This window comes from Stegostoma tigrinum, chromosome 8, assembly GCF_030684315.1.
Source record: "Stegostoma tigrinum isolate sSteTig4 chromosome 8, sSteTig4.hap1, whole genome shotgun sequence".
Classification (NCBI taxonomy): Eukaryota; Metazoa; Chordata; class Chondrichthyes; order Orectolobiformes; family Stegostomatidae; genus Stegostoma; species Stegostoma tigrinum.
The window spans coordinates 73,686,053-73,714,044 of NC_081361.1; the positions used below are offsets into that span (position 1 = coordinate 73,686,053).

The 27,992-nt window shown below is 42.9% G+C and overlaps 1 protein-coding gene across 3 annotated transcripts in view; it reads right to left on the minus strand.

Annotated features, from left to right (window-relative positions):
- Positions 1-27,992, minus strand: part of kif2c (kinesin family member 2C) — a 69,207-nt gene that overhangs the window by 23,057 nt on the left and 18,158 nt on the right. For all 3 annotated transcript variants that reach the window (XM_048538693.1, XM_048538690.1, XM_048538692.1), the window contains exons 6-12: positions 24,202-24,299; positions 11,647-11,745; positions 10,896-10,950; positions 9,574-9,736; positions 6,498-6,588; positions 3,789-3,852; positions 2,023-2,114 (exon numbers count right to left, since the gene is read on the minus strand). In XM_048538693.1, coding sequence (XP_048394650.1) covers positions 2,023-2,114; positions 3,789-3,852; positions 6,498-6,588; positions 9,574-9,736; positions 10,896-10,950; positions 11,647-11,745; positions 24,202-24,299 — 662 coding nt within the window. The remainder of the gene's footprint in view (positions 1-2,022; positions 2,115-3,788; positions 3,853-6,497; positions 6,589-9,573; positions 9,737-10,895; positions 10,951-11,646; positions 11,746-24,201; positions 24,300-27,992) is intronic.

Genomic DNA, 27,992 nt, shown 5'->3' on the forward strand with positions numbered 1-27,992 from the left:
TATTTGTTTTCAGCCACTTTGGTTGAAGCAGTTTTCAGATTTCTCTTCCATGAAGTAGAACTTAGAAAACCAAGTCACCATGTAACAAAATGCAACTGAAATTCTGGACATTGCAGGGGGAAAAACCTTTCACTCAGCTTATACCTTATTTTAGGTTATGAGCAGGTGGGAGTAGATAGATATTGAAAAATTAATAATCTCAACACCTAGAATTTTAGATGTTATTTCAGTTGGCATACAATCAGCCATTCATAATTTTGCTGTAGAGGACATCTGGTCTCTATAATTGGATGGATGGTTGGCAAGAGGAGGAAGGAGAGACCAATAAAACAAAAGGCAGAAAATCTTTAATCTTTTGATTAACCCTTCCAGCCGAATTTTCCCCCCCCCCACCCCCTTCACATTAAGCTGATTGGGAGAGAATAGCTAAAGTGCTCTGAACTGTGAAAGTCAAATTCTGGTATCATTTGTAACCCAAAATAAATAACTTCACATTCCTCACTTAACATAGTGAAGTACCTTCCATTTCAGATATTTATCCATTATTCCCCTTAAAGCTCCTGTGCCATTGCAATCCACGGGAATTTACTTTGGGTTCCCTTTACTTAAGCACTCTCTATCGCAGTCCGGTAGTCCATGTTAAAACAAAACATGCCTCTTGCCTTAAACATTAGGTTAATAAAGCTTCTCTGAAATAGTTCGTGACTCATACCTCTTTATTACTTTTGGATGTCATTCAACATTATTCTAGGTGACTCTGCTGTATGCATTCCTCGCTTTTGAACCTTTGGCTCTGCATTAAATTGTCAACCTTACTAATTCAACACCCATGCACAATTCCAAAAGGGGAAATCAACCCAATTCCTGTTAGAAGTGAAATCCATTAAATCGAATCCAGCCAACTAATAATTCATGTTGCAGTATCTTATATGCTATATTCCTGATCCAGGCTCCGATTGGACACCTTCTGAAAAAATAACAATTTATACCACATCTATCTAGACCACGTCAAAATTGTAAATTTACCTATTTACTGGTGTTGGACTAAGTATTGCCATTTGGTTTATTTAGCCTTCTGTCTTGGAAAGGTTATTGGGCACCATCCGGTTCTAGATACAAACCATACATCTCGAATTCCAAAAAGAAATTGTGTTGCTAACTCTACTAATTTCTTTCAGCTCCGTAAGATGAATGCCACATGGGCATTTGACTCACCTCATATTTCAGGTAGAATTTGGCTTAAAACTCATGTTCTACATCTTCCAGTGCCTCAACATTCTCACCTCCACAATCAAATGTTAGATAAGGCAGTAGTGTAGCAGTAACGTTAGTGAACTAGCAATCCAGAATCCCAGGCTAGCTTTCTGGAGAGATAGGTCATGGCAGATGGCAAAATTTAAATTCAATGAAAAAGATCTGGGATTACTAGTTAGTCCAATTGTGACTATGTAACCGTTATCAACTGACTAAAATCTACCTGGTTCACTAAAGGCCTTTTGGGAAACAAACTCTTGTTTTTACTTGGCTTGGTCTACACATGACTCTAGACCAATAGCAATGTGGTTGAGTCTTAAATGCCTTCCAAAATTTCCATGACCTCTAATCAGTTCAAGGGCAGCTAGTTGGTAACAAATGCTGACCTTGCTGGAAACAATCACATTAGAAGAATATAAAAAAAGGGTCTCTGGGACTGGTAAACTGGGTGGGGCAGAGGTAGAAAGAGAAACATTTACAGCAGCATAGATTTATAGAATCATCTGCCTTTCATGCAATTTTTGTGTTAATATCCTGGAGAAAAGTGAACAAAAGAAAGCAGTGTTTTACAAGCAGGGTATCCATAGACACTATAGCAATTCTTTTTAAAAATCTCGTCACTTTCTACAACACTTTGTCTGAGAAGCTATGATCTTTGCAAATGATTATTAGCCTTTCCACACTTTAAAAAGACCTAGCATTTTTTGTATATGTTCATTTTTCATGAAGTACAATGCAACCTGTTATGTTCACCTAAAATGAACCCACCTTACCACTGTAGATTTCAAAAAAGCTTACAGATACTTTCAGATTAAGATCCTTGTATCGAGGCTGTTCAAGTAACAAAAACACATCCTGAGCTGAAGAAATAAAGTAAGAAAAAAACAAATTTCAATTTGCTGTTTGTACATATAAACAAACTATAAAACAGGAGTAGGCCATTTGGCCCTTTGACTCTGCTCTGCCATTTAATGATTACGGCTGATTCTCTAACTCAATGCCATATTCTCACCTCTTTCTCTCATTTTGAAATACCTTTAAGATCGAAGTAACCAACTCCCTCTTTGCTGAATTTGTTTAGTGGCTTGGCCTCCAGAGCCTTTTGCAGCAGAGAATTCAACAGGTTCACAACACTCCCAGTAAAGAGTTTTTCCCCTTGATATCAATTGGTGGTGCTGGCTCGAAGGGCCGAATGGCCTACTCTTGCACCTATTGTCTATCTAAACTGTTTACCCTGTATCCCAGGATGTCACGTGGCTCTAGCTTCCCAACCAGAGAAAACATCTTCCCCGTATCTAGTCTGTCCAACCAGGCTCTTGTGAACACAGGCCTAGTTGAACCAACTCCTCACCACCCCACCGCACCCCCCCCCCCCCCCCCCAAACCCCCACCATGGGACACTGCTGCCACCCTCAGAATCACCCCAGTAAACCTCTGCTGCAAGTCTATGGCAAATATACCCTCTCTTTAGGTAGGGGGAAGGCAAAACTGCACATAATGCTTCAGTTAAAGGTCTCACCAAGATCTTCAATAACAACAGTAAGACATCCCTACCTCCGAACTCAAATCCTCTTGCAATGAAGGCCAACATACCATTTGCCTTCTTAATTGAAACTAGGTAAGCTGCAAGCAATGACCTGTCTTCATATCATCCGTTTGTATGGACACACTTCCCAATATATCATTACGCAAATAATACTTTTCCTTTGTGTAAAACAAAGAAGTTTATAACATTACATTTAGCCATGCTGGACTGCATCTGCCATGTGTTTGCTCATTTGCACAATTGTCTAAATCACTGAATCCTCCTTACATCCTCCTCACCACTTACAATCACACCCAGTATAACAATGATATTTCATGCCAAAAAAGGAAAACATTGATGCTAGAAACATTAAAAAAAATTGAAAATTCTCAGACAGTTTGTGAAGATAGAAGCAAAAAGCTAATATTTCATGCTGATCTCAGAACTGAACGTTAAATGAAAACAGGGCAGTAGATGGGGTCAGGGAAATTGTCTCCAAGCTCAGTAGAGATGTCATGGTGCAAGGGAAAATGCAATAAAGAGGCTCATGTTCAGATTCTGCCAAATACAGTACCATTTGTCATCAGAGGTTCTGAGAAGGTAGTGCTGCATGCTCAAAACAATAGTCGTCTGGAACGAGCAGAAAGAAAGGTGAGATAATTGCTGGCATGCCAGCAGTTTTCAATTGAAAAATCTGGACGGTATAACAGCAGTTTCCAGGTGCAACAAAAATTCAAATTGGTAGAGTAGTGAGCAACTCTTGGCCAAAGTAGAAGACCTGGAGATAAGAGGGTTCCAGCATTGTGCCAAGTTCAAAATTCAAATTGGACATGCAACGTGTGAAGATGAGAATTAGTTGTTTGAGGTCAGACATCGAAATGGGTATATTGCAGTCATGATAAATGGACAAGTTTGTAGAAGAAGCAGCAATTCTAGGTAATGTGAACAAATCCAAGTGTTGAAGCTTTCAAAAAAAGGATATTTCACAGGCATTTCTCCTATTGCTTACTTGCAAAGGCATAGATTCCTTTTGAACAGTCTTGGTTTTTCCCAGAAAAGTTACCACCCATAGTCTGAATAAAAAAGGAAAGAGAAATAAATATTAAAAATAAAATAACATACAAATCAGAATCCCTACAGTGCAGAAAGAGGCCATTCAGCCTAATGAGCCTGCACCAACCCTCTGAAGAGCATCCCATCCAGACCCAGCCCCCACACTCCATTTCAATAAAATTGGATTTACCATGGCTTATGCACCTAGTCTGCACATCCCTGAATACTGTGGCACAATTTTAGCTTGGCCAATCCACCTAATCTGCACATTTTTTGGACTGCGTACAACATGGTCAGAACTCTCACTGGCTATACTTGAAATACACAAATTCTTATTACAAATAATGAAAAGGATTCCCTAATAGAAATGCTACATTCATTTTAATTTCTCAGGATAGTAAATGTTTCTTCCACACCTGTAGAGACATTTCCCAAATACATCAAGGAGCCAAAAAGCAAAGGTCTTGGGTGATGTAACAAAGATGGTGTTAACAAAAAAAAGACTTAAGACCAGTATGCTTCCTTTAGAGGCATTTTCACTAACCCAAGTGGTTGTATAGCACATTGTCAGACAAAAAGATGCTACTAAAATTCTGAAAAAGCTACTGTATCTGTGGTGCAGCAACATTGATACAGATTCACAAAAATGGACAATGTTACCCTCTACTTCTGCTATCTGTCTGAATGTATATCATTGCTTAATCAAAACAATTTTATAATTTTGTGCTTAAAGACTGTTAAATGGATTTCAATGGACAGCAAAGTCAAGGGTTGAGGTGCCACCAGGAACTGGAAGGGAGATCAAAACTAAATCTGCAAGCATGAAGTGCCATGTGGCCTACTTGTGATTTGTCATTCAGGAAGTGTGGGCTAAATTGGCTGGGCCAATTTTTATTGCACCTTTTTCTTTATTACCTAATCAATTCATTCTGAAATGTTATCATATAACACTGGCATGGACACTACTACTGCACCATAAGCATCCTATTATACATTCTTAACTGCTGTCGAGGAGGTGGCAAACTGCCTCCTTGATGAAACATTGCAATCCAGCTTGTGTTGATGCACCCATAATACAATTTGAGTATGGGAGAGTGGGGGAGATTTTGAACTGTGACACTGAAGGAACAGCAATTCCACCCCCGCCCCCCCTCCAAGTTGTGGTGTTTTCATGCATCTGCTGCCCTGTTCCTTCTAGATGGATGCAGTTTTGGGTCTGGAAGGTCAGGTCCAGAAGGTCCTCAGTAAAGTTTTGCACCACCTCGTAGATGGTGCACACTACTGCTACTCAGCATGAGTAATGGAGGGAGTGAACGTTCAAGAAATGTGGTACCAATCAAGCGGGCTACTTTGTCCTCAAATGATTTTCAACTTGTATTTTTGGAGCCTTACTCATATAGGCAAATGGGGAGTATTCTAATCACACTTTTCTGGTGCCTTGCAAATGGCAGAGAGACTTTGGGGAGATAAGTGACTGGAGTCATTGGAGGATTCCTAGCCTTTGACATTTTCTTGTAGCCAGAGCACTTCTATAACTAGCCCAGAGCAACTTCTGGTAACTCCCTGGTTGATGGTGGGGATTCAGCAATGGCAATGTCATTGAACAAAGTGTTGATGGTTTATTCTTGGAGAGGGTTGCTGCCTGGCATGTGTTGCTTGTGTTTTTTTTTCCCCAAACCCAAAAGGCTGATATTGTATAGGTCTTGCTACATTTTTAGACACTGATTCAGTAGCCAAGGAATCGCAAAAAGCACTGAATACCGTACAAATTAGCAAACACACTCACTTCTGGCAGGTCATTGATGAAGCAGCAAGAGGGGTTGTGCTAGACAACACTGAGGAACTCCTACAATTGTCTGGAGCTGAGGTGGCAGATCTCTAATAACCAAAATAGTCTTTCATGCCAGATAGATTCTAGCCAGAGACACTTCTTTCTGATTGTTGTTGATTCCAGTTGAGAGGTCTCCTTGATGCCATATTTATTCAAATGTGACCTTGGAGGTTTAAAAAAAAAAGGGCAGTCTCTAAGTGCATCCCTTCTGTTCCTGTTGGAACCAAGGCTGCAATGAAGTCAGTAACCCCAGCAGAAGCCAGTAAACTAATTATTGCTAAGCAATGCTGCTTGATAGCATTGGTGGTGAACACTTGTCATTTTACTGATGATCAAGAGCAGACTGATGGGGTGCTAACTGCATCAGGTTGATGTGTCCTCTGTGCATACTGGACTTACCTGTGCAATTTTCCAAATTGCTTGGTAGAGGTCAGTGTCTTAGCTCCCACAATCCAAAGATGTGCACTTTGAGTGGATTGGCAATACTAAATTGCCAACAGCTTCCAGGGATGTGCAGCTCAGTTGAATTAGCCACGGGAAATACAGGGATAGGGGACTGATTCCGGGTGGAATGCTCTTCAGAGAATCAGTGTTAACTGACTGGGTTGAATGACCTGGTTCTACACTGGAGGGATTCTATGATGATTCTGCCCTGAAACAACCTGGCTGGGGGCACAGCAGAAATCTTCAGAACTATTTCCAGGGCCATTTGACCAATATAAGCAGCCTCTCCATCTCCTATATATGCCCCTCCCAATCTTTGGTGTGGACAAAATGAAGAAAACTACAAATCAAGAGGAATAACTATTATAACAAACCAACACAGTAACTTACATGAGTTTTGCCACTGCCAGTCTGTCCATAGGCAAAACAGGTAGCCATTCCCCTCTCAAAGATGGTCCGTACTAAAGGTTTTGCTGTGAATCTGATAAAGATACAAAATGCGACAACAGAAATAATTTATTCACTGGCAATTTGTTTTCAGAACTCCTAGTTAGATGCCAAACAAGATAAAAATGGATTATTTTGCCATTGAACAAAGTTTGGAAATGCCAACAAATACTTCAATAAATACAGATAGGTTGCAGCTTGTCAAAACTTTAATTGTTTTGGCCCAACCAGTCCAAGGGCTGATACTTATGTCCCTATAAACTTCTCCCATTCATCCTCATTTAATAACAATGCAACTTTCTATTCTTTCCCCCTCATGCTTATTGATTTTATCACTAAAAAACTACCTGCTATTCAACGAAATTGCTATCTACACAATGTTTTTCAAATTTTCTCCACTTTCCTGAATAATTATTGGATATTAGTGGTTTATTTATAAACTCTAGCTTTGGGGTCTCCACCAGTGGAAACATTTTCATTACATGTATCTCATCAACCGCCTTCGCAATTTCAATACCATATCAGGGCACCTCCCAGTCTCTTTCCTGGAGAAAGATCCTGAACTGAGCTATTTCAATTATTGCAGGAAGTAATTTAATCTTGCACTGAGGGGACAAAAAAGTTTGTCCAATGATTTTCTATTCTTTAGTTATGAGCCAACTGGAGCTTTACACAGTACTGGGGAAAAAAGTGTTAGATATAAAAGTCAATAACTCTTATGGCCTTCTAGGAATTAAACACAATAGATAATTGGCAAATTTCTGGTTTTGATAAACTGATTTGCAACATTAATTATGTGTGCCTAGAGTCTGCTTTGAGTGGAATCCCACAGACATTTTTAAAGAGTTGTCACATCCTGAACATTTCTCTATTCCAAATCTATACCCTGTTGAATTAGATTATCAGTAGAAATTTTGCTTCTTCTGCAAGGAAATTTATTGTCAGTTCCAGTTCATAAAACTCTTTCAGTACACCAGTTTTTGATTTGTTAGAAAAGGTTTAATTCAAGCCCCATGAGGGAAGAGCACAAGATGAATAAATGTATACTCTGACAGTAAAATGGATACTATACAAATCTGCATTTGAAACAAGTTCTTCCACCCATGCAGCTCAAATAGTGAGCTTCAACTTTGCACAGGTTAAATGGAAAGAATGGACTAGCCAAGTTTTAGAAACTCCACAGGGCACATTTAATAACTGCTTTAGAACACAATCTGAACATGACTGAAACAAAGCTTAAGATCCTCAAGATAAAAAAAAACTTAGACTTTCCAGTTAAAGAAAAAAAAAAAATCAGAAAAAACACACCTGACAGGTGCCGAAGGTTCAAATCTTACAAAGGTGACTTAAATATTGAACAAGCTTAAAACTTTATGTCAGCTATGAACAAACTATTCCTGGATAAAGAATAAGGCCAACACACAGCAACTCTTTCATTGCTGGAGGCATCCCAAGTCTTTTCAGTGTTGCATAACTTGCTCTCACACTGCTCCTTAGTTCTCCCCTCTCTCATCTGCCTTTAGTTACACATCTGGAGGAAGTGTTAGTTTTCACATTAAGGCCTACGACACCCAGTTCTGCCTCATCACTAGCGGCTTTGACATCTCTACTGTTGCTAAATTATCAGATTGTTTCTCAGATCATTACACGCTGGATAAGAACTTGCTGCCAAATATTTGGGATAAGAGGGAAGTCATCATATCCAGTTGCTGAGTGTTTCAGATTAAGCTTGTTGATCTTCTAGAAGCCAAAGCCACATCCCACAAGACAGTTACTGTTTTTAACATTGGTTAGAATAGGAAAATTGGATTTGCTTCAAGTTGCTTCCCTAATTGCTTTCCAAATGAAGTACAACTTCATGCGAGGACTTGGCTCCTCTAGAGTGGGATATGTACCTCTACCTCTATGTCTATGTCTGCCCATCAGCTGAGAGCCCTCATTCATGTCTTTGTTACCTCCAGACCAGACCAATCCAACACATTATTTTGGCAACCTCCTACATTCTGCTCTCTGTAAAATGTAGGTAATCGAAAACTCTGTCTTAACAAACAGCACATCCCACTTCTCAGCACTTATTGATTTGCATTGACTCCCCGTCAAGCACTGCCCTCTTTTCGGATTCTGTCCCCTCCAGCATCATAACGCTCAGGTGCCTACCCTCTTCTAGTTTGGCCTCTTGTGCCTACCAATTAAATTTGCAGAATCACTGGTGGTTGCCTCTTCAGTTACCAAGTTACTTTGACCAAACTTAAGTGGAATCTTTTGGTTTCAAATTTTGCTCTATAAGTTTTCCTATAAAGCATTGTATGTATTTTGTTGTTCCTTTTAAAAAGGATCTCTAGAAGTACAATTGCCCATTTTAAATGCACTTGCTTTAAATCACTGCTTTAATTGTCAATTAATAGGGCCACGTTCATTCAGCCTCAAATTTTGTTTCAAAGTCGTCTTGCTTCAGATTGGATGATGTGAGGTAACATGATCAGATTGGCACCCTTATGGAGCAGCTCCTCCCTCATTTCCCAACCTCTGGTTGGTAGTCCCTTCTGGTTCCCAATATTGTTCCTTGCCCCTTGCCTATCTTAAAGATGCTCTTCCTGTCTCAACTCCATTCCAGAACTCTCAAAGATGTTTGGAAAATAGGATGTATAACAGCTGGGAGGGCTAGTAATTTGAAAAACTGAGCATACATCTTAGATTTTTAGAAGTTATTTCATCTACCAAGAGCAGAATTTAGTGCACAGTTTTTCAATTATATGGCATGTTTCAAAAACCTGTCTGATAAAACACATCCCTGAAAGCAGAGTTACTGTTTTTGACATTTGTTAGAACAGGAAAATCCGATTTGCTTTAAGTTGCTTCTTGTATAGTGTTCCAACGAAGTACAACTTCATGTGAGGACTTATTGTCTATGTTGTAGGGGAAAAAATCTGGCAATTCTTCCTTACTTCTAGTCTAAAGTGATAGCTTAGTAATCGTAATACATAAAACATGAAATCCAAACAAATTTGAAATCGCGTACCTGTATACCTCCTCATTGGTAACAAAATCATCAAAGGCATAGTCAAATCTGAAGGGCTGGTTATCCAAGTATTTTGTGAGATCAACCTTCATCTTTGGTTCATGCACCAGAACTACATTTTTGCTGGAAATAGTAATCACATCAATCTCTCTTTTTGCCTTTTCTGTGGAAGTCAAAATACAGAATTACAGTTGAACTTTAATTGCCAAAGTGGCACAATCACATCTAATCCATTCTTTAAAATGTTAACTAAAGGCAGGCACAGCCTATTAGGGTGGGGAGAGATAATGGGAACTGCAGATGCTGGAGAATCTGAGATAACAAAGTGTGGAGCTGGATGAACACAGCAGGCCAAGCAGCATCTTTGGAGCACAAAAGCTGATGTTTCAGGTCTAGACCCTTCATCAGAAATTTCTGATGAAGGGTCTAGACCTGAAACATCAGCTTTTGTGCTCCTAAGATGCTGCTTGGCCTGCTGTGTTCATCCAGCTCCACACTTTGTTATCTCAGATTCTCCAGCATCTGCAGTTCCCATTATCTCTCACCAACATAGAATCTAATACTCTCCCAGTGACATTCAACATTATCATTGCAAAGTTACCCACTATGAAAATTTGAAGCTTGCCATTGAGCAGCAACAAATGGCCTGGCTACATATATATTGTGGCTATGACAAGAAACTTGAGAATTGTGTCATGAGTAATTCACTTGTGACTTCCCCAAACCTGTCCAATACAAATAAGAGGAGCTGACAGTCCAGTATCGACACCACTGAAGACAGCAGGCAGGCTAAGGTATACAGGATCTGGCACTTTCTATATGGGACAGCGTGTTCAAGTGTGAGGTAGTTGTGATAAGTGTCTACATAATACTGGCTCAGCTTCAAGTAAGCGTGCCTGGATGGACACCACGCTTTGGGTAAGATTCAGTCAAGGCGCAGAAAAGATTTGAGACTGCTTTCAGGACCAAAAACCTGTTCTATAGATTGACTGGTTGAAGAACTTGTTACATAGATTGACTGGGTCAACTGCAGCTGTTCTCCTTAGTGAAGGGAAGAGTTGGTAAAAATGTTACAGCACAGGAACATTTTTATGATTCTACACTGCAGATTGCGGTCCGGGCTTCTCCTTTTGAGGAGATTGTTGAAAGAGCCCCAGAGAGTAGAAGCTGGTCATTGTTCTACACACCTCAGTGCTGTGTACGATAAAAAGTAAGACGTGATTAAATATTGAGCACTCAAACCCCTTTGGGTTTAATAGTACTACATAAGAGTGGAAGAAAGAGAGTCTACAATTAAACAATTATAATACCTGACAACATACCTTTTTTGCTGAGGGGTCGTTTTCGAACACAGACACATATTTTGTGAAGCTCAACCTGAAATAGTTCATTACAATAAAGATTTGTCAATGTTATTCCATTATTTATCTCTATTACAATGAAATTCCCACTCTGAAGTAGAGCCAACATGAAACCAGGTACAGTATAAATGAAGGGGTGCAGCCACCTGCACCACACACTGAACTTCTGGGAATTTGACTTTATCTAGACTAAAGCAGTTCAAATAGTTTTTAGAAAAGAAAGTGAGCCAGAAACTGGATTTCCAGTACTCAACATGTAGCTCCAAAGTAGAACATAAAATTAAAAACAAAAAAATAAAAATTAAGGTCTGCAAGTATAGTTTCCTATGGTTCTGTATCTACAGGGATTTCCATTTCAATAAAAGATTACTTTCGGAACAGTGACTTGCAATCCAAAAATCATAAGAATAAATTCAATGAATGACAACTCAACATTCCAGAGCCAAGCTTAAAATCCTGAATAAAGCTGCAAAGGGAACATAAGTCTATCGAGTGTCAAAAATGAAGATATTAAAATGTTCAACAATTAGCTATGTTTATTATCCTGGACCTATAGTTTTAACTCAAGGTTAGCATTTCCACCACCTCCTTTTGGATAAGCACTCAGTCTTAGCATCAAATGTACTATAACTAACTAACTGTTGGTTCCAGAAGTGGGAGAGCAGTTCATCATCCCTCCAGAGCAGAATGTGAATGGTGCAAAGTTACTTACAGGATCTGAATCAGAGAGATGTTGATAAGAATCTAATGTAGCTCTTAATTCTGTAATCATCTTCATGAATTCCCAATTTGGATTACCAGCATCATATTCCTGCAATAAATTACAAGGAGCTTATTCCTACATTTTGTTTTAGCTGCTTAAGCTATTACACTCTAGGTTTGGTTACAGAAACATGTTTATGTGTAATGTGTACCATCCAGAAGATGAACAGCAACACCAGATGTCCTTCAGTAGAACCTTCCAAACCCGTAATAACTACCTAGGAAAATGGCAGATGCCTTTGGACAGCACCACAGGAGATACTTTTGTCTCTTCGAAATGGTTGCTGTTCCCTCAATGTCATAAAGGTGTAAAACATGGAACTCCCATCCCAACAGAATTGCAAGTGTACATACAATACATGGACTGATGCTCAACACTTTCTTCAATGTCAATAAATACTAGCCTTGTCTGTGCACTCCTTCCACAAAAGAGAGCAAAAAGGCCCAACTGAAATCAATACTAGAACAGAGGCAGAACATTACTGGAAAAAAAAATGTTATAAATAGGAGGCTTGCAATTTTTTTTTCAGCTAATACTGGTCATTAGGGAGGTAGTGGCCTGGCAGTATTATTGCTGGACTGTTAATTCAGAGATCCTAATAACATTCTTGGGATCCAGGATTCAAATCCCACCATGGCAGATGGTGGAATTTGAATTCAATAAAAATATCTGGAATTAAGAATCTAATGATGACTGCAAATTCATTGTCAATCGTCAGGAAAAAACCACGTCCTTTGGGGAAGGAAACTGCCATCCCTACCTGGTCCGGCCTACATGTAAATCCAGACCCACAGTAATGAGGTTTATTCTTAACTATCCTCTGGGCAATTAGGGATGGGTAATAAATGCTGCCTAACAAGTGACACCCTCATCCCGTTAACAAAACAATGGAAAAGGAATAGAGGATCCTTCAGTATGGATTAATTCATGCTTGAATCTACAAATAGTAGTTTTAAAACAAGTTTCAGTCATACGCAGATCCCTACTACCTTTATGAAGTGGAGGAACAAGATTACTCAAGAGGATTGAAGGCTTATGCTCCAGAACCACCACATGCCTAATCAAACTATTGCCGTACTGATAAACAGTGATATCTGCTCAGAGAAAAAAAACTGCTCAAGTATGTCCTGGCCATCCAGGAGGTGATGGGAAAAATGATATCAGTGGTAGTGCTATCAAGCATCACATACCAGATTGATTTATTCATTGACACTTAGTTTAGGTTTCGTCAAGGCTTCAGTTTCTGACCTCATTACAATCTCAGTCCAAATATGGACAAAAAGAACTGAATTCTTGGGAGGAGGAGGTGTGGCAAAGAATTCCATTAAAAGCAAAACAAACTGGACTCAACGAAGTAAAAAAAAAACACTCCACTGCAGGTATGCCCCCCAAATCAGCAAAAAGGAACATGGTAATATAGAACTTGAGTATTACTGAAAAAAAAAGTTTGTCTTGTACTCATCAGGACAATTACAAGTACCAGAAAGGAGAAAAGGGAAAAGAAAAATTCTACTGCTTGAGAGGAGAGTAGTGATGATTGGCAAGTGGACTCTGGTGAGGCATTGCCATGGAGGACGCACCTACAGTCAATTCCCAACATTGTTTATATTCTAAACCAGCAGATTAATTAACTGGTAAAAAGCAGTCAAAACAGGGTCAGTACATGTTCATTTTTTGGGGGGGGGGGGGGCAGTGGGTTCCTGTGTATTAACAAGTGTGACAGACTAAGACTAAATGGACAAATCTAAATTGGTTGTCAGTGCAATTCTTCAGACTATTATTTAAAGCTGTCACTTTTAGACCTTAGAAGTACTCAGCCCTCTCCGATTACCCCACAACGACAAAGTATCTCAAAACTTTAAGCAATGGGAGAACATAGAACAGTACAGGCCCTTCAGCCCACAACATTTACCTTAAACCCAAGGTAACTCTAACCTCAACCCCTACCTGGGACTATCATCTATCTGCCTATCTAATAGCCATTTAAATGTCCCTAATGAGGCTGACTCCACTACCTTCTCCAGCAATGCATTCCACACCCCTACCACTCCGAGTAAACAGCCTACCTGACATCTCCCCTATATCTAACTCAACTCACTTTAAAACAATGTCCCCTTGTAATAGCTACCTCCACCCAAGGAAAAAGTCTCTGGCTGTCCACTATCTACACCGCTGATCATTTTGCACACTTATCAGGTCACCTCTCAGGCAGTGTCATTCTAAAAGAGAAAAGCCCTAGCACCTCAACCTTTCCTTGCAAGGCCTTCCCTCCTTTCCAGACAACATCCGGCACTTTTCCCAACGCTTCCACATCTTTCCAGTAATGAGGCAACCAGAACAGGACACAATACTCCAGATGCGGCCGAACCAGGTTTTTGCATAGCTGGAGCAAGATAATTTCACGGCTCCTGAATGCCATCCCTCTCAGTGCAAGCTAACACACCATACACGTTCTTAACAACTCTATCCACCTGTGTGGCAGCTTTTGGGGAACTGTGGACATGAACCCCCAAGATCCCTCTGCTCCTCCACACTGCCAAGAATCTTTCCATTAACACCGTATTCTGCTTTCAAGTTTGTCCTTCCAAAATGAACCACCTCACTTTTCAGGATTAAACTCCACCTGCCACTTCTCAGCCCAGCTCTGCATCCTAACAGCTCTCCACACTATCCACAACTCGACCAACCTTCGTATCATCCACGAACTTACTAGTCCACCCTTCCACTCCTTCATCCAAAAATCAGAGAACCCAGGAGAGATCCTTGTGGTACACCACTCATAACCAAGCACCATGTTGAATATTTTCCATCCACTATCATCCTTTACCTTCTAGAGGGTCAGCCAATTGTGAATCCAACCTGCCTCATTTTCCACCCATCCCATGCCTCCTTACCTTCTTCTTGAGCCTACCATGGGGAACCTTAGCAAAACACCTTACTTAAATCCATGTATACCACATCCACTGCTCTATCTTCATCCATACGTTTGGTCACCTCTTCAAAGAATTCAATAAGGTTTGTAAGGCATAAGCAGCCAGCCTTTGAACACTGCCACTACACAGAGTGGCAAAACAAGTGGTTTTTTTGCCACTGACAGGATGTTGCTGTCAAGCTGAACACATGCTCTTTCACAAATGAGTCATGCACGTGAATTTCAATTACAGTGGTGATACAAGATATGTAGGCTGTATGTCCCAAAGATCAACAAATCATAAAACATCACATTCAGTTATTCACAACAAATAAAACACTGATTGAACAGAACCAGTACACATTTGCTAAACTCAAGTGTCTAACATTGTGGAGTCACAATCAGAAAAGTTAACAAACTTTGCCCCAAGAGAGTGAGGAATTACACTGACAATGAATTTAGATTGAGAGTCAGTCTTGCAATTGTGGCACACGTGTGTACAGGAAGCTAAATAAATTAAATGACCGGGGCCTGTTCTTTGCAGGCAGAAAGAACATGTAAACACTGCACTAGGTTCAACTCAACAACATAGGTGACAACTATGTTCTGGCTCATTTCTCAGCCACTCATTAATTGGTGCATTCTAAAACAGCAGTGTTTTATTTGTCAACCAGCTGACAGGCACACTGCACTCTTGCAGAAATATCATTGTACTTGCTTTAGTGGAGCTAAACAAAATTGAAACGATAGGGAAGATGAACCATGACCAGTGTTCAAGGATGAAGTGCTCTACATTTTTAAAAATGTGCTCGTAGGTGCAGTGGCAAGTTGCAATGGGTGGCATGGTGGCTCAGTGTTTAGAACTGCTACCTCATGGCACCAAGTTCAGTTACATCCTCAGGCATGTGTCTGTGTCGAGTTTGTACATTGCCCTTGTGCCTACATGGGTTTCCTACCACACTCCAGTTTAGGTGGAATGGCAATGCAAAATTGCCCATAGTGTGCAGGGATGTGCTGGCTAGGTGGATTAGCCATGGGAAATATAGGGATAGGGTAGGGAGTTGAGCCGGGGTGCTCTTCAGAAGGTCAGCGTGGATTCGATGGGCTGAATGGTTTGCTTGCACACTGTAGGGATTCTATGATCTACCTCTGAGCCAGGAGGTCCACATTCAGGTCCCACCAACTCCAGTTGATTAATAAAATATCTAAATATGGTTTTACCTTTACATTGGTACTTACAAATTGCTGAAACAAAAAACAAATTTGTTGAAGGTTTTCATCTTGCACTCTCTATTTCAAGTCTTGTCATTAAAATGGGTTTTGGTTGGAGGTCAATCAACTCAGTTCTGTGATATTCATGCAGGAGTTCCTTAGTAGTGTCCCCATTTTCAGTTATTTCCCACTGCTGTTTCATCTTCAACCTTCTTCATTCATAAGGTCAGATGACTGCACAACGTTCAGCACTGACTCCTCAGATACTGAATAGTCCATACCCAAATGCACCAAGGCCCGAATTACATTCAGGCTTTGGAAGCAAAGACAAGGCAGCAGATTACTCCCTCAATGGCTGTAAATTGGGAGAAGGGAGCGTGCAGTGTGGCCTGGGCATCCTTGTGCACCAGTCACCGCAGGTAAGCTTGTAGGAGCAGCAGGCAGTAAAGAAGGACAATGGTACGTTGCACTTTGTTGCGAGAGGTTTTGAGTATGGGAGCTGGGATGTGTTGTTGTAGTTGTACATGGCTTGGTGAGGCGGCACCTGAAATACTGTGTGAAATTTTGGTCTCCTTTTCTGAGAAAGGATGGGCTTGCTCTCAAGGGGCTGCAGTGAAGGTTCACCAGGCCGATTCCGGGGATGGCAGGTCTGATGTATGAGAGATTGACTAGGTTTGGATTGTGTTCGTTAGAGTTCAGACAAATGGGCAGGGGAGCAGAGGGGAAAACAGAGGGGGGGGGACACATCTCAGAATTTTAACAGGACCGGATAGGTTGAATACAGGGAGAAATGTTCCCGATGGCGGGTGTGTCTGTCACAGGAGGGAGGAGTCAGGACAGAGATGAGGAGACATTTCTTCACACAAAGAGTGGTCAGCCTGTGGAATTCATTACCACAGGAAATAGTTGAATATATTCAATGTTTTTGCGTCAAGAGGCGATGAGATATAGCCCTTGGGGTGAATCGGATCAAAAAAGGTTACAGGGAGAAAGCAGGATTAGGCTACTGAGTTGAACAATCAGGCATGATTGCAAAGAATGGCACAGCAGGCTTGAACAGCCAAATAGCCTCTTCGTGCTCCTACCTTTCTATGGTTGGCTGGTAAGTGGAAAACAACATTCATTCCAAATGTATCAGGAAATAGTTGCCTCCAACAAAATAGAATTTTCACCTCACTACACTGAACGGCATTACCATCTCGGAATATTCCAGAACTAACCATCTCAGGGTTGTCATTGACCAACAGAGGAAAAAACCCAACAAAAGCAAATGAGCCATCTATACAGCTACAACAACTGGTCAGAGACTGGGTATTGTGTGGTGACCATGTAGTATGATGTGGAAGCTGGCTGATTCCATTGTGAACGTCAGTGGCCCACATCTGCAGCAAGTGTTGGTTGCTGGAAGAACTTCGGATCAGAATTAATGATCTGGAATCTGAGCTTCAAACTCTGCAGCACATCCAGGAGGGGGAAGAGTTACCTGGACACTGTTTCAGGAGGCAGTCACATCCAGTAGATTAAGTAATTCAAACTCAACAGGTGTTCAGGAACAACAGGATGTGACTAAGTGAGGCAGGTAGGGGGATTCCAAGTTCAGGAGCCTCAGCCCCTGACCAACAGGTATGAGATTCTTGCTCCCTGTGTGGATGAGGGAAAGGGCTGTGGACAGGATGAGCCAGCTGACCATGGCACCGTGGTGCAAAAAGCCATTCAAGAGGGGGGGAGCAAAAAGACAGGTAGTTGTTATAGGGGACCAGACAGGATATGCAAGGTGGATTGGGAGTACCGCACAGTGTTGCCTGCCCAGTGCCAGGGTGCAGGTCATCTCCGACCGGCTTGAAACCATGTTGGAGCAGGAGGGGGAGGATCCATTTGTGGTCCACGTTGGGACTAACGTCATATGCAAGGCTAGGGTAGAGGACCTGTTCAGGGATCATCAAGCACTAGGAAAGAAACTAAAGTACAGGTCCTCAAGGGTCATAATCTCCAGATTACTGCCTGAGCCACGTGCCAATCGGCACGTGGCTCAAACAAGTTAGGGAAGTAAACACGTGGCTAAGGTTTTGGTGTGGGGGAAGAGGGATTCCATTTCATGGGGCATTGGCATCTGTTTTGGAACGGTGGGGGAGCGTGCAGAAAAGAGATCTGCACCATTGGGATGGTCTCCACCTGGACCAATCTGGAGCCAGTGTTCTAGCAAAAAGGATAAATAGGGTGGTCAGTAGGACTTTAAACTTCTGACTGGGGGGGGGGGGGGGGGGGGGCGGAGGAGGAGGAGAGAGATGGCGAGAAGAGCGCGGGGAAGCGAAAGGGAGTATGGGCATCTTGGGATTTCCAATATCTCTAATAATGATAAGAAAGTTAGCATTAAGGCACTTTACCTAAATGCTCATAGTATTCGCAACAAAAGTAGATGAATTAACAGCACAAAATCATCTTGAAATGATTATGATGAGGTAGGCACAGAGACATGGTTGCAGGGAGTTCAGGACTGGCAGTTAAACATCCAAGGATTTACATCTTAAAATCGAAAAGACAGGTAGGTAGGTGGGGCGGGGGTGTGCGGTTGCCTTGTTAGTTAAAAATGCAATTAAATCTATGGCACTGAATGACATAGGGTCAGAGCATGTGGAGTCTGTGTGGGTGGAGTTGAGGAACCACAAAAAGGAAAAAAAAAGAAAAAATCATGGGAGTTATGTACAGACCACCTAACAGTCATTATGTCCAGGGACACAAGATGCGCCGGAAACAGAAAGGGCATGTCAGAAAGGCAAGGTCACGGTGATCATGGCGGACTTCAATATGCAGGTGGACTGGGTGAATAACGTTGCTGGTGGATCCAAAGAAAGGGAATTCATGGAATGTTTACAGGAAGGCTTTTTGGAACAGCTTGTGATGGAGCCCATTTGGGAGCAAGCTATTCTGGACTTAGTGCTACATAATGAGCCTGACTTTATAAAAGACCTTAAAATAAGGGAACAATTAGGAGGCAATCATAATATGGTAACTTTCAGTCTGCAGTTTGAAAGAGAGAAGGCAAAAATTAGATGTAATGGTGTTAGTGTTAAATAAAGGTAAAAGGTAATTACAGGGGCATGAGGGAGGAACTGACGAAAATCTACTGGAAGCAGAGCCTGGCGGGTAAGACAGTGGAGCAGAAGTGGCGGGAGTTTCTGGGTGTAATTGAGGACACAGTAGAGACGTTCATCCCAAAGAGAAGATAGATTATCCGGGGTGGTGGGGAAGAAGAGTCAGGAAATGTATCAAAGAAAAAAAGAGACAGCGACAGTCTATAAAAGTGGCCAAGAGCACTGGGAAATCAGAAGATTTGGAATGCTACAAAACCAGAGGATAACAAAAAGAGAAATAAGGAAGGAGAGGATCAAATATGAAGGTAGGCTAGCTAGTAATAATAGAAGTAATAGTAAAAGTTTCTTTCAATACACAAGAAACAAACGAGAGGCAAAAGTAGACACTGGGCCGCCCCAAATTGATGCTGGAAGGCTAGTGATGGGAGATAAGGAAATAGCTGAAGAACTTAAGTACTTTGCATCAGTCTTCACAGTGGAAGACATGAGTAGTATCCCAACAATTCAGCAGAGTTGAGTATGGTAGGCATCACAAAAGAGAAAGCGTGAGAAAAGCTAAATGGTCTAAAAATTGATAAATCTCCTGGCCCCAATGGGCTACATCCTGGAGTTCTGAGGGAGGTGGCAGAGGAAATAGCGGAGACTTTGGTCGTGATCTTTCAAAACTCACTGGAGTCAGCGTAAGTCCCAGATGATTGGAAAATTGCTCTTGTAACCACCTTGTTTAAGAAAGGATCAAGACAAAAGATGAAAAATTATAGGCCGATTAGCCTAACATTGGTTGTTGGTAAAATTCTAGAATCCATTGTTAAGGATGAGATTTCTAAATTCTTGGAAGTGCAGGCTCGGGTTAGAACAAGTCAGCATGGATTTAGTAAGGGGAGGTCATGCCTGACAAGCCTGTTAGAATTGTTTGAAGAGGTAATTAGTAGATTAGACCAGGCAAACCCAGTGGATGCTATTTATCTAGGCTTCCAAAAGGCCTTGGATAGGGTGCCTCATGGGAGGCTGCTGAGTAAGGTGAGGGCCCATGGTGTTTGAGGTGAGCTATTGGCTTGGATTGAGGATTGGCTGTGTGACAGAAGGCAGAGATTTGGGATATAAGGCTCTTTTTCAGAATGGCAACCAGTGACAAGTGGTGTCCCGCAGGGTTTAGTATTGGGGCCGCAGCTGTTTTTACTTTTATATATTAATGATCTGGATGAAGGGACTGGGGACATCTGGCGAAGTTTGCTGATAATCGGCAGACAGGCAGCTAGTACTGAGGTGGTGGGGAGGCTGCAGAAAGATTTAGATAGTTTAGGAGAATGGTCCAGGACATGGCTGATGAAATTCAACATGAGCAAATGCGAGGTTTTGCACTTTGGAGATAAGAATAAAAGCATGGACTATTTTCTAAACGGCAAGAACATTCGTAAAACAGAAGTACAAGGGATCTGGGAGTGTTGGTCCAGGATTCTCTAAAGGTTAACTTGCAGGTAGAGTCCGTGATTAAGAAAGCGAATGTAATGTTGTCGTTTATCTCAAGAGGGTTGGAACATAAAAGCAGTGATGTGCTTCTGAGACTTTATAAAGCTCTAGTTAGGCCCCATTTAGAATACTGTGTCCAATTTTGGGCCCCACACCTCAGGAAGGACATACTGGCACTGGAGCGTGTCCAGAGATTCACACAGATGATCCCTGGAATGGTAGGTTTAACATAGATAGCTGCTGAGGATCCTGGGACTGTATTCATTAGAGTTTAGAAGGTTGAGGGGAGATCTAATAGAAACTTAGAAGATAATGCATGGCTTAGAAAGGGTGGACACTGAGAAGTTGTTTCCGTTAGGCAGGGAGACTAGAACCCATGGGCACAGCCTTAGAATTAGAGGGGGTAAATTTAAAACGGAAATGAGGAGACATTTCTTCAGCCAGAGAGTGGTGGGCCTGTGGAATTCATTGCCACAGAACGCAGTGGAGGCCAGGACATTAAATGTCTTCAAGGCGGAGACTGATAGCCCTCGATTCCTTGATCAAGAATTTATGGGGAGAGTGCAGGGAAGTGGAGTTGAAATGCCCAGCCATGATTAAAATGGCAGAGTGGACTCGATAGGCCGAATGGCCTTACTTCCACTCCTAAGTCTTATGGTCTTATGGACCAACTCACTTTCTGGAACCCTGAAGCATGTTTATCATGTTTCCAAAAAAGGCAGGAACCAGAAGTGTGATGAAATACTGTCCACCTGCCTGGATGAGTGTGGTTCCAACACGACTCAGGAAGCTTGAAAACACCCAGGTCAAAGTAGTACAATTGGCACAGCATGATAACAGCAATGCCATGTACAAAGATAAACCACAAACTTATCAATGCTTTTGACGGCTTCTTCCAAAACCAAAGACTTCCACCACATAGGAGGACAAGGCAACCAGATACACGTTAACATGTACCTGTAGCCAGGCACTTTCGGGACCAGAACTAGATGACAGTTCAGTCACTGGGTCAAAATCCTAGAGCTCTAGCACTGTGGGTATACCTACACTCACAATCACCTTCAAAAGGCCTAACCAATTATGCCCATATCCCATTAAAGATGCAAACAAAAATATTCAGACTCAATACTTCAGCTCAAAATGAAACAGTCAAGTATTATCAGAGATAATGGGAACTGCAGATGCTGGAGATTCCAAGATAATAAAATGTGAGGCTGGATGAACACAGCAGGCCAAGCAGCATCTCAGGAGCACAAAAGCTGACGTTTCGGGCCTAGACCCTTCATCAGAGAGGGGGATGGGGGGAGGGAACTGGAATAAATAGGGAGAGAGGGGGAGGCGGACCGAAGATGGAGAGTAAAGAAGATAGGTTGAGAGGGTGTAGGTGGGGAGGTAGGGAGGGGATAGGTCAGTCCAGGGAAGACGGACAGGTCAAGGAGGTGGGATGAGGTTAGTAGGTAGCTGGGGGTGCGGCTTGGGGTGGGAGGAAGGGATGGGTGAGAGGAAGAACCGGTTAGGGAGGCAGAGACAGGTTGGACTGGTTTTGGGATGCAGTGGGTGGGGGGGGGGGGGGAAGAGCTGGGCTGGTTGTGTGGTGCAGTGGGGGGAGGGGATGAACTGGGCTGGTTTAGGGATGCGGTGGGGGAAGGGGAGATTTTGAAACTGGTGAAGTCCACATTGATACCATATGGCTGCAGGGTTCCCAGGCGGAATATGAGTTGCTGTTCCTGCAACCTTCGGGTGGCATCATTGTGGCAGTGCAGGAGGCCCATGATGGACATGTCATCAAGAGAATGGGAGGGGGAGTGGAAATGGTTTGCGACTGGGAGGTGCAGTTGTTTGTTGCGAACTGAGCGGAGGTGTTCTGCAAAGCGGTCCCCAAGCCTCCGCTTGGTTTCCCCAATGTAGAGGGAGCCGCACCGGGTACAGTGCATGCAGTATACCACATTGGCAGATGTGCAGGTGAACCTCTGCTTAATGTGGAATGTCATCTTGGGGCCTGGGATGGGGGTGAGGGAGGAGGTGTGGGGACAAGTGTAGCATTTCCTGCGGTTGCAGGGGAAGGTGCCGGGTGTGGTGGGGTTGGAGGGCAGTGTGGAGCGAACAAGGGAGTCACGGAGAGAGTGGTCTCTCCGGAAAGCAGACAGGGGAGGGGATGGAAAAATGTCTTGGGTGGTGGGGTCGGATTGTAAATGGCGGAAGTGTCAGAGGATAATGCGTTGTATCCGGAGGTTGGTAGGGTGGTGTGAGAGAACGAGGGGGATCCTCTTGGGGCGGTTGTGGCGGGGGCGGGGTGTGAGGGATGTGTCGCGGGAGATGCGGGAGACGCGGTCAAGGGCGTTCTCAATCACCGTAGGGGGAAAGTTGCGGTCCTTGAAGAACTTGGACATCTGGGATGTGCGGGAGTGGAATGTCTTATCGTGGGAGCAGATGCGGCGGAGGCGGAGGAATTGGGAATAGGGGATGGAATTTTTGCAGGAGGGTGGGTGGGAGGAGGTGTATTCTAGGTAGCTGTGGGAGTCGGTGGGCTTGAAATGGACATCAGTTACAAGCTGGTTGCCTGAGATGGAGACTGAGAGGTCCAGGAAGGTGAGGGATGTGCTGGAGATGGCCCAGGTGAACTGAAGGTTGGGGTGGAAGGTGTTGGTGAAGTGGATGAACTGTTCGAGCTCCTCTGGGGAGCAAGAGGCGGCGCCGATACAGTCATCAATGTACCGGAGGAAGAGGTGGGGTTTGGGGCCTGTGTAGGTGCGGAAGATGGACTGTTCCACGTAACCTACAAAGAGGCAGGCATAGCTGGGGCCCATGCGGGTGCCCATGGCCACCCCCTTGGTCTGTAGGAAGTGGGAGGAGTCAAAAGAGAAGTTGTTGAGTGTGAGGACGAGTTCCGCTAGGCGGATGAGAGTGTCGGTGGAGGGGGCCTGGTCGGGCCTGCGGGACAGGAAGAAGCGGAGGGCCTTGAGGCCATCTCCATGCGGAATGCAGGTGTACAGGGACTGGACGTCCATGGTGAATATGAGGTGTTGGGGGCCAGGGAATTGGAAGTCCTGGAGGAGGTGGAGGGCGTGGGTGGTGTCCTGGACGTAGGTGGGGAGTTCCTGGACCAAAGGGGAGAAAATGGAGTCCAGATAGGTGGAGATGAGTTCGGTGGGGCAGGAGCAGGCTGAGACGATGGGTCGACCGGGGCAGGCAGGTTTGTGGATTTTGGGAAGGAGATAGAAACGGGCCGTGCGGGGTTGGGGAACAATGAGGTTGGAGGCTGTGGGTGGGAGGTCCCCTGAGGTGATGAGGTCATGAATGGTGTTGGAGATGATGGTTTGGTGCTCGGGTGTGGGGTCATGATCGAGGAGGCGGTAGGAGGTGGTGTCGGAGAGTCAAGTATTATGCCTGGATTCAACATTTTTCCAAGTGAGGCAAAAAAAGGAAATAAAAAAGGAAACACGCAATAAATAGAAACAATTTTTGATGCAGGAGTAGGGTATAACCAAACTTCAATTGAAAATCAACTCGGAAATTGTGAAGCTTGTGTATACTGATTCAGAATTGCACAAAAAAAAACAAACAATGTAATACTAAAAAGAAATACACTCAAAAGCAGAGAACCATGCCTGACATTCCCATTTGCAATGTAAAAACAGAGACAGAAATAAGATAGATAGATAATGAGCAATGGCAGCATTAATTGTCCTCACTTTAAACATTGATACAGATGCCCACTACCCAGAAACTAAGATTTGAATTACGAACTGAGCCATTTTTAAAAAGCATTAAACATTGAAATTTATTCTATGTTTGGACTCGTGGTAATTGGGTGCTTACTTGTACACGTTTTTCTCTTATCTCCTGCAACTGAGTTCGCCTATCTTCACGTTGCTTCTTCAGCTTTTCAGTTTCTCTTACGCATACGGATTTTCTTCCTATAAGGCAATTCAAAACCTATTCATTGCTAGATGATAGACTAGTGACCTTAGTTGCCTGAAATGTAAATATCTTCTCATTAGTAACACTTTAAACCAACATTTGCTAATGCATATGCAATAACATAAAAAGGTATTTTTCCCCAAAGAGAAAAAAGGAAAAGATACAGGACTAATCTCAATACCTCCCTACTCAACAGCAATTGGTTGGTCTTGCACAGTTTTCACATATTCCACCTCTTCTAAAATTTCAATTCACTCAGCTGGTTTTATAGAAAGCAACACCATACAAAACATCATCAACATTTTCAAGATTGATGGAACAGAAGTCTGACTACAAGACTGAATCTAAACAGTGCTTCAAAGCAAAAGAAATGTCACTGTTTGGAATTAAATTGACTGCTTTAAATACTGAATCAAATACTGATAAACAATGCCAGTTCCATCATCCAAAGCATTCCACAACCCTTTCCTTTGGCTATAAAAGATATTCAAGGCCTTTGGAAAACGTAGAAGATAATCACAGGGGATTTTAATTTGCAAGTATAGATCGGGAACAATTAGATAGACAAAAGACTACCAAAATGAGGAGTTAAGACGCCTTTTTGGCATTTATGAGAACACCACATTCTGGAGTCAAAAGAGCAGGTTAGCGTGCAGCAGGATGGATTAATGATTTCAGTGAAGAGTCAGCAACCATAACATAATTGAACATTACAGTTTGGGGGGGGGGGGGGGGCGGGGAAGAAGAGAGAGAGAGGGTGTGGGGGAAGAGGGTGGATCCAAGATGAGATATGGGCAATTGAGGGATTGGAATGGATAACAGGTGAAGAGGTAAGGCATTAGGTTTTAGATTTTGTCCACACCATTGTGAAGTTTGTTCTTGATGAGCAGTACGGAGGAGAAAAAGGATGGGGATGACGACAGGTTTCTGCTTCACTTGTCTTTACCTCAAGGCAACTGGTCATATTATTGTCACCAACACAGTCATGCAGGTAATGATGGATGTTCGTTAATTTCTCTGAAAGACCTGCCTTTGACGGGATTTCCATAGCACTTCCCAACTAATTTCAGGCAAAGAACCTGATCAGATTGACAAAAAAAAGCAAGGTGGTTAGTGTTATACCTGGCATTTCTCAGAGCCATCAAGCAGTGAAAATCATGTCCATGGTTCCAGTTTGGTCAGAAGCCACTGACCTTCCAGAAATATTTCCTCAAGGCTGGGAGAGGCACCTGGCAAAGATCTGGGTAATGATTTACTTGGAAATGGAGATTTTTGGGTCATTCCAACATTCCACTGTCTTCCTTCTTAACTACAACAACAATGGCAGCACCCCAGAGATCGGTGGGGGTTTCTTCTTTGTCCCAGATGTCCAGGAACAATTGATGAAGATGACCAGTAAGCTGTTCCCTCAAGTTTGAAAATCTCTGCTGGAAATCTTCCTTTCTGTGGACTGCCACCTTGCTGTAGTAGGGACGCCAGAGCATTTCATTGATCCAGAGAACAAAGTCAAGTGGTGGTGTTCTCAACTCCAGCAGGGCCATCTAACCTTGCAGTTGTGGAGAAGAAGAAACTGACAAAGCTCAGTTCAAAACAATGGCATTTAAGGCAGAAGATATTGGTGTGCTTTCAACAGTCATGGCAGTGAGCGAATGGAGATCCTCAGTTGGCAGGGTTTCCTTGCCAATGGAACAGGATCTATGTTCTGTCAAGGACCACAATTTGTCCGAATGTGCGCCAGCATTCTCATGTTTAAAAAAACGTGCCCATACAAGGCATAAGTCAATAGAGAAGCGGTAGCAGACTTTCGTTTAAAAAAGCATACTTCAGATTATGTACTATACCAACTATGAAAAATTCCAAGGGGAACCAGTGTTAACTAGAGAAGTTAATCAAAGCATATGCTGAAGTTTGATAAAGATGAATCTCAGATCAGATGACAGATCAGAATATAAACAAATGCCAGAGAATGACATCAAATAATAGCTATAAATCAGGAGGTTGAAGGAAGAGGAGGAATTGATAACATTTTAAATAATTAGAGAAGCTGAAGGAACTAAGAGTTGATAAGTCACCAGGTCCTGATGAAATTCGTCTGAAGGTCTGAACAGGTGGACAAAAATGAGGTGGATGTACAGGTGCTAATTTCCCAAAATTAGCTAGATTCTGGGAAAATTCCATCAGACCCGAAAGTAACAAATACAACTCTGACCAAAGAAAGAAGTGAGCCTGAAAACAGAAAAACTTTGGCCAATTAGATGATGTCTCTCTTGGTGAAAGATTTGGAATTGATTAAGGTGGCTATAAATCAGGCACTTTTTAAAAGTCAAGGGAAAATCAAGTAGAATCAGCATGGTTTAATGATTAACCAATTTATGAAATTCTTTGAAGGAGTAACATATACCATTGATAAAGGGGATAAACTGCAGATGCTGTAAATCAGGAACAAAAACAAAAGTTGCTGGAAAAGCTCAGCAGGTCTGGCAGCATCTGTGAAAGGAAAAAAATAGTTAACATTTCGGGTCTGGTGACCCTTTCTCAGAACAGATGGTGGCTGGGAAAATGTCAGTTTACATGCAGAAAATAGGGAGGTAGGGAGTAAATGATGGATAGAGCCCAAAGACAGCTGGACAGAAAGGAGTAACTAATGGCCAGGCTGGGAGGGTGAATAGTTGTTACTGGGGACTGTTAGTCACTAACGACAGTGGATGTGTAACGGCAGGCTATGTGCTAACAAGGCCTGGTGTGTGGGGTAGGAGGCTGGGACATGGGAGAGTTTAGGTGCCAAATTATTTAACTCAATATTGAGTCCAGAGGGCTGTAGGGTCCCCAAGTGGAAAATGAGGTGTTGTTCTTCCAGCTCACGTTGGGTTTCACTGGAATGCTGCAGTAAGCCAGAGACAGGTGTTGGCCAGGGAGCAGGGTAGTGCGTTGAAGTGGCAGGCAACAGGCAGTTCGGGTCTTTCTGCAAGTAGAACATAGATGTTCTGTGAAGCAGTCACTAAGTCTACACTTCGTTTCCCCAATGTAGAGGAGACCACATGGTGAGCAACAAATACAGCAGAATGAATTCTGCGAAGTGCAGGTGAAGTTTTGCTTCACCTGAAAGGTATGTTTGGGCCCTTGGATACTGGGGAGGGAAGAGGTACATGGGCAGGTGCTGTACCTTTGCCAGTTACAGGGGAAGGTGCCATAGGGCTGTGGGGAGGTTTTAGGGGTGAAGGAAGAGTGGACCAGGGCGTCCCAGCAGGAACGGTCCCTGCGGAAGGCAGGCAAGGGAGGGGAGGGGTAAGTGTCTGGTGGTGGCAACTCACTGGAGGTGGCAGAAACGGTGTCTGAGGATCTTCTGGAAGTGGATGCTGGTGGGATGATAGGTGAGGAGAAGGGGAACCCTATCACTGCTGCGGGAGTGGACCGAAGGGGTGAGGGTGGATGTGGGAGAGATAGGGTAGACCTGGTTCAGAGCCCTGTCGACAACAGGGCTGGGGAATCCTCGGTTGAGGAAGAAGGTGGACATTTCGGAGGCTCCCTTGTCAAAGTTAGCCTCATCTGAACATATGTGACGGAGAGAGGATCTGAGAAATGGGGTAAGTCTTTGCAGGAAGTGTTGTGTGAGGACATATAGTCCATGTAGCTGTGGGAGTCAGTGGGTTTGTAGTGAATATTAGTAGCCAGTCTATCCCCAGAAGTGG